General features: G+C 46.3%; 2 protein-coding genes across 2 annotated transcripts; one reads left to right on the top strand and one right to left on the bottom strand.

Annotated features, from left to right (window-relative positions):
- Positions 1 to 2,049: 2,049 nt before the first annotated feature.
- On the bottom strand, positions 2,050 to 5,829 carry LOC135614566 (CBL-interacting protein kinase 18-like). The gene is made up of 2 exons (XM_065112057.1): positions 5,690 to 5,829; positions 2,050 to 4,290 (listed from the first exon to the last, which is right to left on the bottom strand). The coding sequence occupies exon 2, from the start codon at positions 3,960 to 3,962 to the stop codon at positions 2,622 to 2,624; it is 1,341 nt and encodes a 446-aa protein (XP_064968129.1). The 5' UTR covers positions 3,963 to 4,290; positions 5,690 to 5,829; the 3' UTR covers positions 2,050 to 2,621.
- Positions 5,830 to 10,259: 4,430 nt separating this feature from the next.
- LOC135614565 (trans-cinnamate 4-monooxygenase-like) lies at positions 10,260 to 13,156 on the top strand. Its single transcript, XM_065112056.1, has 3 exons — positions 10,260 to 11,101; positions 11,194 to 11,324; positions 12,350 to 13,156. The coding sequence occupies exons 1-3, from the start codon at positions 10,317 to 10,319 to the stop codon at positions 12,943 to 12,945; spliced, it is 1,512 nt and encodes a 503-aa protein (XP_064968128.1). The 5' UTR covers positions 10,260 to 10,316; the 3' UTR covers positions 12,946 to 13,156.

Here is a 13,156-nt window from a genome sequence, read left to right as displayed (position 1 = left end):
GGATTTAGAGATCTAATTCTTCTTCTATGTCTCGTTTGACCGACGGGAATTAAAATTTAAGAGATGAATTGCTTGCCGGATGCGCACGAATTACAACCACCCACTTACGAGGCCAAGTTGATGTAATGTCTCAAATGGACCATACGGGAGGGAGAGAGGCTTCCTCTTTGTGTGTGTGTGTGTGTGTGTGTGTGTGTGTGTCACATGGGGCAGTCACTTTCAATGGCCTATTGAAGACCGTGAGCAGCATCCCATCTTCGCTTTCCTCCAAAAGAGGTCAAAGCTCCTTTGTTTGGGGTCTCGGTTCCATGGACAAGAAGTAAGTACATGAATGAATGCGATGAGGGTACGCCTAGACCCACAGGGTGGGTGGTGGTGGCCTGTCATTGGTTTGTGTCGCGTATGGTCCATGCTCATCGTAATAACGTAATCGCTGCGGTCGATCTCATTAAATCGCCTCGGGTCAATCCAAATAGCTTCCGCCACAATTTGGTCTGCACATGTACGTGATCGACCACCCCACATCTTGACCCAGCGAAACAGGAAGGACTCTATTCTATGTGGGTGTGAGAAGCATTTCACCGGAAGAAAGAAGAACGCTCGATGTGTGTGGGTGGTCGAACGTGACGATCCATTCGATGGAGACTTCATTCTACCTGCAGACCTTTTCCAACAAGCCATGATTCGATACATATATGTGGGAAGGAACACTCGGCTGTGTGTCTGAAAGCGTTGGAATGGAACAACACCTTTGACTAGGCTCTGTAGGTGGTGGTCTCTTACCGTTAATTGCCCGACACAGGAAAAGTTTCTGGAGGTTAGAGTAGTCGCGAGATGACAAGAGGAGGGAGGGTTCATCGAGAAAGTGTTTGTTTGGATGGCTTCTCTCTCTAGCATCGACGTGTGCAATGTCATCGTGATAGGTAAGCTAGGGATTAGGTTTCGGACCACCTCCTATGGTTAGACAACCTTGCCGATTTTTCTGGTAGCAGTAGCGGTAGTGGTAGGATGACGATGGAATAGTGTGGCGGACCACCACGCACACGTCTCATGACACTGTTCCTGAAGCACATGGAAGGATGATGACCAGCCACCGCCACCGCCATGTTCAATGCACCCTCTTCTTCTAATCTGAATGTCCGGCAATTAAGATGATGGACCCGATAGTGGTTGCAAGGGAAAGAGGGCAAGGCACCACCTCCCTCCATCCAAGAACATGATGCTTACTTACCCTCGGAACCGTAAATGGGGATGCATGGCGAAAAAGTTTGAGGAAGCAAAGCTATCGTCAACGCAGAGTGGTGTCCTATCAAGTAAATTAGCTATAGCTAGCTAGCTAGGATAGTAGTAGCAAAACCTAACCTTTTTTCATTAATAAACAAACTGGTGAATTCATTAGTATCTTTTGATGGATTCCATGAATCGATTCGAACAGCAATGGTGCTGGCGTGTTTCTACACAAGACTATGACTGAAAACGACCCAATATACTCTCTTACGCTCCGCCGCCGCCGCAAACTTACCCATCCAATAATCCACGCCGGAAGGAGGTTTGAGGCTCCGCACAATTCCTGGCTGCCTCAGCTTCTTCTTCCCACTGCTAATTAATGTGCTTCGCTTCGTGGCGAACGGGCAAGAGAAATATACGAGTCAAATATCTCTGTGAGTTTAAAGTTTCAAAAATAATAATAATAATTGGTGATGGTTAAGTTGGACCAACTTCTATTTGTTTAAACCCCCACCCCCGCTCCTCTAAAAGCAAATGCTGGAGCAGCTTACAAAGTTCACTCAGTAAGTTATTCTGCAAGGTGCTTTGCATTACCTTTTACGAGTCAAAAGAAGCACCGACGAACCGATGAGTGTTTTGATTCTGCATATAATATAATACAACCTTTTTCTGTCGCTCCTCGAATGGCGTGTTCCGGGCGGCATGATGATTGCTTCCAATTGTGAGGAGTACTTCCATCACATCAGCTAATGCTTGACGCAAATAATTCATTGTGGTGGAACATTCTCCCCTTCCTTCACAGGGTCTAGAAAGATGAAAGGAAGGCTACGCTACCGATTAGTCAGTCCAAAACGAGAGGGCCATGCCCATCAAATCTTCCACCACTTCTCAAGAGATTCAAACCCTGTAAACCAAACACCAACCGAATGAATGCCTACCGTATGTATCTCCTCCTCATTTTCTTCCTAACATTTAGCTCCTCACAGGAGCATACCAACATTTTGGCAGCAGAAATGACGTTTAAGCTTGTTCTGAATAGCTAACCTATAACCAAAACGACTAAAATCGACTACAGAAAACAATCTAATCACTAATTTTTGCATCCTTCTCATCATCACACTTCAAATATGCCCTTATCTGAGAGACAACCTTCCATGAATGACTTCTCACTGAATTTTTCCTAGACATAGCATCCCACTCACACATCTATTCTAAGGTCCACCGTACAAGACATAATTTATCGATGAAGCATGCATTACCGACATGTTGACAACATAGAGCTACATGACAGCACAACAAGAAACCTAGACAGAGATAGCAAACAAAACCAAACGCCAATCTGCGAACCACTTAACCAAAAAGCATCAGAACAAACTTAAACTTTGTTAGCAAGGTCACAGATTCTGTTGCTGCTGGTCGCATTGCCATGTCCAAACAATATGTTTAAGGGCCGGTCTTATGTCCTGCGTCCACATCTCCTCGTATTCCAAGGCATCCCCTTGGGTCTTCTTCATCTCCACGATATGAAATTTTGGAGCAATCTCAAAAATCTCAGCATCAATGCCCAAAACCCCCCTTCGTCCAACCTTTGATCCTTCCATTCTTAGTACCCCGTAATCCTTTTTCTTCACTTTTAGCTTCAGGCGCTTGGCTATTTCCTCCAGTTTTGAGATTATTGAAGAAGCTGGCTGGTCAGACGCGAATCTTACCTCTCTCCTGTGATCGGTCTCCTCAAATAAACCTGAAAGATCAAATCCTGCCGAATGAGAGATGATGTCAAAAGCATTTAAATTAGCAAGCTTTCCCATCTCCTCTTTTGCCTCAACACCGTTGCTACCGCAGGAATCAAACACTTCATCAACATCATCAGAAGGATCAATTTCCTGTGTTGCCTTCTTATCGTTCAATAATTTTCCATCAAGTCCCTTTCTGAACCAAGAATTTTCCATAATTTTTGCAATCACCATTCTAGTATTAGGATTTGGGTCTAGAATTCGCACAAGCAGTCTTCTAACATCCAATGGGAACAAACCCATGCATTTGAAGTCGGCTTTTACAATTTTCCTATACATCTCCATCAGATTTGAATCAAGGAAAGGGAGATAACCAGCCATGAGAACAAACAAAATCACGCCGCAAGACCAGATATCAGCTTTTGCACCATCATATCCTTTTCTGCTGATCACCTCAGGAGCAACATATGCTGGAGTACCACATGCTGTGTGGAGCAAACCATCCTGCCTTTTGGACTCTGCAAGAGCACTCAAGCCAAAATCTGAAACCTTCAAATTTCCATTTTCATCAATAAGAAGGTTTTCAAGTTTCAAATCGCGGTGATAGACGCCTTTGCTGTGGCAGAAATCCACGACACTGATCAGCTGCTGAAAATATTTCCGTGCAACATTTTCTTTGAGCCTACCTTTCGCAATCTTGTTAAATAGCTCACCACCTTTTACATATTCCAGGATAAAGTATATCTTAGATTTTGTGGCCATTACCTCATAAAGCTGCACAACATTTGGGTGACTCACCAATCTCATCACAGCAATCTCTCGCTTTATCTGATCAGTAAGCCCTATCTTCATGACCTTCTCTTTGTCGATCACTTTTACAGCCACGCCCTGGGAAGTTTTCAAATTCCTAGCATAGTAAACTTTAGCAAAAGTTCCTTTGCCTAGGAATCTCCCAAACTCATACTTCTGCATCAACACACTTCCTTTACTTTCCATTTCCATCTCTAATATAGCAAGGACACTGGGGAAAAAATTGTCTTAAACCCCCCTGCTAGAGTGTAATATACTATTACGGAATTCAATATCCAGCAAAGCTGAGCTCAACCATCTTCCACAAGGTCATAAGACATCAAAGCCACCGGAACAATTATAGACCCACTATGTGACTGTGTATCTAGCATGGATTGGAAATGAATGTCTACTGTAGCATCCTCAAAGACGAACAATGGTAGCTTATCCGGAGCAACACCATGGTAATTAACCTTAGAAAAGGTTCTTGTGTGCAAGCACATCTTTCAGCATTCCGTGATAATTGTCTTCCTAATTTTTGCTGGCAACAATGAAAGAAACATAGTGATGTCAGCAAATCACAGTTTAATTGCATATTTACAGGATGACTGTCAGGTCCCACAAATAGGATTGAAAAGGTTAACTTAAGTTGGTCCAGTTGAGTCATCAAGCGTCACTCAGTTACGGTGCTGTGACTGCTTAAATAACTTAAATAGTTTTGCATGTATGTTTCGAATATTAGTGATCTTATATAACCATAAGTTTCTTATTCCTTGATTATTCAAAGTGCTGAATCGAACAGAAATTAGTCAGAAGGGTAATGATTGTAAAAAACTATTTCCCCTTCTATCTTCCATGACCTCTACTTTACCACGTATTGATCAATATTTTTCACCGCTCTTGATTTCTATGATATACCCTTAAGGTTCTGATTAATTGATTAATTGAAGCATTAAATCGAATAGAAATTAGCAAGAAGGGTGGTGATTGTAAATAGTTGTTTCCTGTTTTATCTTCCATAAACTCTACTTTCCCACTTATTCATCAATACATCCTACTGCCCTCAATTTCCGTAACCAATTGTGTTATAAGGAACCATAATATGATTAATAGTAAGCCGCTGTTTGCAGATTTTTCATCCTGTTTGTAATCACATTCGAGGCAATTATGTAAACTAACAAAAGCATTATAAACTTCGTAATCACATTAACCAATTATGTAAACTAACAAAAGCATTATAAACTTCTTAATCACATTCGAGGCAAATGATTTTGAAAGACTTGCCAAAGATTTGCATAAAACGTGAAAGGATTCATGAAGACGTACTTTAGACAAGCCAGTCTAAAAAGCAGCATACATACAGAATAAGCAATGGTTTATGCTAATGATAATAGAATTCAGGCTAAGGATTACATAACAAATGCAAGATTTTAAAAACCATCAACTATATAACTTATAAAGTAAGAATGATGTGAAAAAAGCTGTAAGATGGTAAATCCACCAAACAGATCATTCCAATGCTAGTCCGGAGCATCAGATTCAAGAATGTTTAGAATCCGAAGTAATACTACAATCAGACAGTTTCTGGAGATACGAAGTGGTAATTAAAACTGAGATTATATGGGCAGTTTAAAAGCAAACACCAATCTCAAAACACAAAAACAGTTAAAACCCCAACACAAATGTCTACACAAAAGAACCCTACATCAAGCCAAGAAACCCTCGACGACGATATGATATAATCAAGAAACGAGATCGACCGCATATTAGAATCTAACGAAACGGAATAAATCCTTACTTCACGTCATACCCACCGGAACCAGATTTTTCAAAGAGAACACACACCATCGAAATCGGATCTCTCGTGGAGATAAAACCCGAGAAAAACCAATCGCCAAAATGAAATAAATACACTGACAGGAAGCGAGCAGCGAGAATACCTTACGAACCGACGGCGAGCGTGGTGGCGATGCCCAGGATGAATCGCCAAGAGCAATAACAAGAAACGGGAGAGAGGAGTTGAGAAACCCCAACCCCTCGCCGTCCTTTTAATTTCGCCTCTCCCTCCCAAAATAGAGAGTATGCCGCTCTGTCCGAAGTAGATTACCAAAAACACCCCTCGGCCGGCATCCTCTTGTATAGGTGTAGCGCATCATTTCGATTGGCCCCCATTCCTCGTTACCTTCCCGTCCTTGCAATTTTATGATTGATGGTTACTAAACTTAGTCGACTCACCCAAATTAGCATAAAATTATGGAATTAAACAATACGTTAGAATCATTTCAGATCAATTAAAAGACGAGTCTTTGTTGTCTTATTTTAGTTTATGCTAATAAGTCACATCGATTAAGCAAATTATGGCACCGATAAGATCTTTTCTCAAGACAGTATACAAATGCCAATTTAATTTCAAGTTTATTAATGAAACATGGATTCTTTGTATGCCAAGAATGGTACGTTGGCAATTGTGATACGAGTACGTATGAGGTAACATGACAACCGGTAGCCTTTTCTTCGAAAGTGGTGGTGGTCGCGTGTGCCCCGATCTGCAGCATTGGTGCACTGATTTCGCTGGCTGACCTTCTTTACGTCTTTGATATTTCTCCAATAGCATTCATTATTCAGTAGGAGTTTTGAGCTTCTTCTCCGTTTACAACACGAGTCATAAGCATACACACAGAACACGAAAAGCTTCTTCTCTTTCTTTCTCGTTCTTCGATTTATACGACTCATAAAGCTTTATTTCTTGTTCTTCGATTCCTAGAACTCATATGTCTACACAAAAGAGCCTTTGCCCTGAGCTGGGCGTGTAAAGTTCATTGCTTCTGCTTTCATTTGTTTTTGGTATTCGACGTACGCTTATTTATCAACCTTTCTGCCTCCGTCGAGTTTGATCTACGAAAACGGTATGTCCAGATAGTCGAGGCTGATGAAAGGAGCTCCTTCAACGAAGCAGATCGAGTTGGATCATGACCCCGCGAGAGAGAGAAGCAGATCGAGTTGCCAAGAAAGAACATTTTGACAGATACCACGGATTAAACTCCTCCTGAGAAGATGATTATTCGACCATTGTGATTGTGACGAATGTAAAGATCGAAACCCGTGCTAGTGGCTCTTTTCATACGGAGGCCATTCCTGGGTTCCACAAAAGATGGCAACCGCCTCCATGTTTGGTGGGCACCGTCATCGCCCTGCTTCGCCTGCGCGTAGAATTATTAGTCAGCGGCATGATGCCATTCCCACACAAATGTTGCAGCTGAAGCCGCGGAATGAGATGCATCAGCCACTCGGAAGTGGAGGCGGAGTTCGGACCCAGCCACTGTTGGTGTGGAACGTGTCGAAGAGGCAAACACGTAGCGAGACACGCCGAGGAAGGTCGGTCGGTCGGTCGGTCGGCTTCCTTTCCCGCGGTGTTCCAACCACAAAGTGGGAGGGGGTCGTTGGTGTTCGGGTTGACCCTCCCGATCAACTCCCAATTTAATTTGCCCGTCCATCTTATCTTAAATTACTTATTATCATCATTGAATAACTTGCAGAAATTTTAGAACGACGAAAAGAAGAACGCTACGAGTTGACTCGCTGGGGTGTGGCATTTACCGTGTGATGAATGATATATGCATCGAACCTAACAAAGTTTACTTGCGTTCCGGAGATCCATCTCCGCGGCCGCAAGTACAACGGGATGACCCAACTGTTGGATACGGCACCGACTAGCATCGTGTTTGGGTAGGTGTTCTTTAGATATCATCCATGAGCTTTATGGTGGAGTGGTGTACAGGTGTAGCCTCCCACTTGTAACTCGAAACAATTCGTTGTGGACATTCCGATCGGGCTCTTGGCATGCACTGCTGCTGCTGCTGCTTGCACTCCTCGTCGTATTAAAAGCCATCCAACATCACCTCCTCCTCCTCCTCCACCATTCATCGGCTTTCCCGGGTCTCCTCATCTCTCTGTCTCTGCTGCTGCTTCCACCTTTGCCCAAAGCATCTAGTGGTGATAAAGTTCTCTCTCTCTCTCTCTCTCTTTCTCCGCTGCTGCTGCTGCTGCTTCCACCTTTGCCCAAAGCATCTAGTGGTCACAAAGTTTGCTCTTTCATGTTCTCCAATATGGCCGTCAGTACGACAAAATCTATCAGAGTTCTGTCTCTCCTACTCCTCCTCCTGCACTTGCTCGGGTGTCACCAATGCGGTGCAACGCGGGGTCTCAACGTTGGGTTACCAAAAGAAAGCTCCGCCCTCGATCATTCGAGCCGGAGGTCGACGAATAAGAAACTCGAAGTGGCGCAGCTGGCCTTCTCCATGCTTCCTAGAGGACCCGTGCCGCCGTCCGGGCCCATCGGAGGTATCAACGGAGGAAACAACTGACTCGGCGGAAGAACAAGGGTTATAGTATGAATCGATTTGCTTCCCGAAAAACACAAACGTGCAGTTCCATTACGTTCTTTTATTTATTTTCATTTTCTGTAAATATTGGTGTAAGAGAGAATATGTGTGGTGATGTGATTTTGCTATATATGTATCGGATAATATATAGGAATAGATTGTGATACGTTATTCACAGGCTTTGTTTGAAAAGAATCATATATTATTTTTCTTCTTTGGAAAGAGCGGTGGCGGCACGGCAACAGCGTCGAATGTTGATATCTGAGGCAGTAGGAAGGCAAACAAAAGAGACGGAGAGGGAGATCGGGGCAGCGTAGGAGAAGAGCATGTCTGTCGATCTCCTCCTACCACCGACCAAGTCGGCCCCACACGTGTTTGGCAAGTGACAAGGGAGGTGGTCCAATATGCCCAATGCTGACTTTTCAGTGGATCTTAGTTTTATGATCCTTTCGGATGACAGTGGCGGAGCATAGGATGTTAAAAGGAGAAAAGAAGAAAAAAATATTAAGAATGCATAAAAGCACAAAGGCAGCAACGTAATAAGATTTGACATGATAACGAGGTAAAAATTTTGACCTTCATGATGGATTACCACGAGAACAGGAAAGGAGATCCGATCATGCTTTTCGATGAGCTTAATGTCATCGTACCCGTACGAATGATGAGGTGCTATCAAAAGAAGTCGCCCTTTCCTTGGGGAAAAATAATTTATCTAAAAAAATCACTATTATTGGCCGATGATGTCCGATCACCGTCGCATCCATCCATCACGAGTAACACGACGCTCCTCGTTCCCTCTCGATCGTCGTCTCCTTCCCTTCCGAGGAGGAAAGAAGAAAAAAATGAAAGACTAAAGAGGAGATGACGATGGACTGAGTATGGGCGAACGAGAATAGGATAAATTTTCCGGGGTTTGATTTTTCCGGAAGCCTCCCTTATCCTCTAGAATGCATTAGCGTCGCCAAATTCACGTTGACGCTATGGCAGGCCCATTGTGCGCGTCCGGGAGGGAGATAATAGCAGATCGTCGGAGGTTGGCACATCGTGGCCGGCCTGGACACTACAGCAGGCCCGTATGCTCCCGCCGGAAAATTATAGCAGAGGCTGTTCCGACTTGCACCGTTGACCCGAGTCTCGTGATCCGCTCTGGAAATTGTAGCAGGCCGGTTGTCTCCCATCGATCGACAGCCTCACCACCGCACCATCGTCGGTAGATCCCTTCTGCCACGACAAACGTAGTATAAGTTGCCACCGAGTGGCCGAAGCGTTGTTTGTTGGGTCAGAAGCATGCCAAGTTGAGTTTGACCGACACATTCCCGTCGGGAATCCACCATTTCGTTCTTTTTATTTCTGGGGATGCTGAATGGTCGAGGAGAAGCATTCCACGCTTCTGGCGGCCGATCTCTTACCGTCAATTGATGTGGAGCGCATCATTGTATCGATCACGGAAATGGACGTGCGGATGTCAGGATTTGACAAAATGGGAGGTTTGAGAAGGACATCCAAATCCAAGGATGGGGGGAAAGATGTGCTGACATGGGATGGCATCTTGGACGGAATCAACTCTGGCGTTTCCCTCCACCAACCACGTAGCCGTCAATTTGGGCTTCCACCAACCCACTAAATCATGGGGCAGAAGCAAGTAAGATCCGCAAGCAATCGGATTCAACCAAACTGCAAAGGACGTTCCCGTCGACCATCTTCGATGAGCACACACAAATTTCATTTATTTCTTTAGGACATATCGTCCACGGATGCAAGACAACAGGCTTCGTTTCGTCTCCCCCAAATATATCTATGTATTAAAGAAGACAAGTGTCATAATCTGCAGAACACAAGTCAAAGGCCATAAACACTAATATTTGTCCATTGAAATATATATATATATATATATATATATATATATTATTGGTATTATGAAGTCGAGTTTGGTGCAGCGCAACGGCAGGTGCGTAAGAGGGTCAAATAAAGCAATCACCTTCTCGGAAGCAACGTTGCCACACCGCACGAGCTCTGCGACCCCCACCTACTCCCATTACCTTCCGCTCTTTCACGCCGTCAGAAGTAACGGATTCCGTCAAAACCTACCACCAGTCCAACCGCCTCTATATATGTATGTCCCTCTCATCTTTAACTCTCACAGCTCCACTGCCACCGACGTCTATCTCTCACCATCGTCCTCGATATGGATCTGCTCCTGCTGGAGAAGGCCCTGTTGGGCCTCTTCGCGGCGGTGACGCTGGCCATCGTCGTCTCCAAGATCCGCGGCAAGCACTTCAAGCTGCCGCCCGGCCCCTTCCCCGTGCCGGTGTTCGGAAACTGGTTGCAGGTGGGGGACGACCTCAACCACCGCAATCTCACCGCCCTGGCCAAGCGTTTCGGCGACATCCTCCTCCTCCGCATGGGCGTGCGAAACCTGGTGGTGGTCTCCTCGCCGGAGCTCGCCCGGGAGGTGCTCCACGCGCAGGGAGTCGAGTTCGGCTCTCGCACCCGAAACGTCGTGTTCGACATCTTCACCGGAAAGGGGCAGGACATGGTGTTCACCGTGTACGGCGACCACTGGCGCAAGATGCGGCGGATCATGACCGTGCCCTTCTTCACCAACAAGGTGGTACAGCAGAACCGGCAGGGGTGGGAGGAGGAGGCGCAACAGGTGGTGGAGGACGTCAAGCGGGACACCCAGGCGGCCACCCAGGGGATCGTTCTACGCCGCCGGTTGCAGCTGATGATGTACAACAACATGTACCGGATCATGTTCGACTACCGGTTCCAGGGCATGGACGACCCCCTCTTCAACAAGCTCAAGGCCGCCAACGGCGAGCGCAGTCGCCTCGCCCAGAGCTTCGAGTACAACTACGGCGACTTCATCCCCATCCTGAGGCCCTTCCTCAGGGGCTACCTCAAAAAGTGTCAGGATCTCAAAGACAGCCGCCTCAAGCTCTTCAACGACCACTTCGTCGCGGAGAAGAGGTGAGGACTGACACACCCGAGCCGTATTTGCGCTCCCGAATTATTTCTCGCGTGCGTCCAGGGGCTAATTCAGAGAACTATGTATGGATCAGGAAGAAGATGGAGGAACTGGGATCCAAGATGGAGCTCAAGTGCGCCATCGATCACATCTTGGACGCGGAGAGGAGGGGAGAGATCAACTACGACAACGTTCTGTACATCGTCGAGAACATCAACGTCGCAGGTACGAGCGCTCCTGTTTTCTCCACCATTTTATTCTGCACGCATAAAAGCTCGAAGCGGTGAGTAAAGCGTCGGATCACATGATTCATTGTTCCTTCGAACGAAGCTGCGTGTCGGTCTATTCTTGCACTCTGCAAGGCAGCTTATGCATCAAAGTCATGGGCTGGCATGGGACCATGCACGCTGTCAAAGATGACAGCTTGTGAGAAGATTTCTTCTCCAACATTGACAAAGGAGGAACAAACGACAATCCCCAAAACAAACGTCACAGGGACAAAGGAATCTGTCTATTTCTATTCTACTGTCTGCGTTGATCAAGGGGATTACGTACGTCGCACGTAAAGATGTACATTGCATGCTTGAGAGCAAAGCAAAGCGAGAAGTGAGAATCGAGTAACTTAGCTTTGGCACACGCTTAGATATAATATTCCAAAGTTATTCACTTGAGCCTGTGAAATTTCTCCGCTATCCTTTTGAAGATATTAACTCGTTTTATTAGTGATTTAGTTTCCACTGCCAGCTCTATAATTCATAGTAGGATTGATCCTCCCCAGTTAGGTTGGTCAGACTGCTGGTGGCCTGACCTATCATCACGACGGTGTCAAACGAGATCGGCTCGACGGCTTTTGGTCACCGGAAATAATAATTCACCATCACGTTTTCCTTGAAAAGCCTTGTCCCGTGTGTCGGCTCACAAGAGGTTCTTTTGAGGCAGTCGGTTTAACTATGGTTAACATGATGTCGTCGGTGCATCCATCATATCTCCAACCACAAGATTATCGTGGACTGAACTTTCGTGGAAGAAAGCAAGACTTGAGAGGACCTTAGCATGCATCCACCACATGTGCACGATAATGATGAGATGCGATGGGAGTGAAATTTTTGTTAGGACGTATGGTAGTAATGGCTCTCATGGAATCAGATTAATTCCTATAGATAAATCTAAAATCTTTTGTGTACATCATTGTTTTCGGCTTTGAGATGAGGACTTGGATTTTGATCGTCTGTTAACGTGGATGCGTGCAGCCATCGAGACGACGTTGTGGTCCATCGAGTGGGGGGTGGCGGAGCTGGTGAACCACCCTGGGATCCAGCGCAAACTCCGGCAGGAGCTGGACGCCGTGCTCGGCCCGGGCGTGCCGATCACGGAGCCGGACATCCCGAAGCTGCCCTACCTCCAGGCGGTGATCAAGGAGACCCTCCGGCTGCGCATGGCCATCCCCCTCCTCGTCCCCCACATGAACCTCCACGATGCCAAGCTCGGCGGCTACGACATCCCCGCCGAGAGCAAGATCCTGGTCAACGCCTGGTGGCTCGCCAACAATCCCGCCCACTGGAAGAACCCGGAGGAGTTCCGGCCGGAGCGGTTCCTGGAGGAGGAAGCCAAGGTGGAGGCCAACGGCAACGACTTCCGGTACCTGCCCTTCGGCGTGGGCCGCCGGAGCTGCCCCGGCATCATCCTCGCCCTCCCCATCCTCTGCATCACCCTCGGTCGCCTGGTGCAGAACTTCGAGCTTCTGCCGCCGCCGGGGACCGACCAGGTGGACACCACCGAGAAGGGCGGCCAGTTCAGCCTCCACATACTGAAGCACTCCACCATCGTCTGCAAGCCCAGAGCGTGATCCCAACGTTCCTGGCAGGGCGTGCGGGGCCTCCGGGAGTTCGTAGACGGATGGGTTTTCTTCTTTGGTTTTGTTGATTCGGTCATGGTGTGGTGGGTGTGTGGGTGAAGTGATCTTCGAATTAGGGTGACGAGATAAGCGACGACGAGGACAGTTAAAGCATGTTCATACTTGTGATAATATTAATGGCCACCGAGAAGTATTATCACTA

The sequence above is a fragment of the Musa acuminata genome, chromosome BXJ2-6 (genome assembly GCF_036884655.1).
Source record: "Musa acuminata AAA Group cultivar baxijiao chromosome BXJ2-6, Cavendish_Baxijiao_AAA, whole genome shotgun sequence".
In the NCBI taxonomy this organism is placed as follows: Eukaryota; Viridiplantae; Streptophyta; class Magnoliopsida; order Zingiberales; family Musaceae; genus Musa; species Musa acuminata.
The sequence above is the reverse complement of the archived record's forward strand: the minus strand, read 5'-3'. Positions and strand labels throughout refer to the sequence as shown.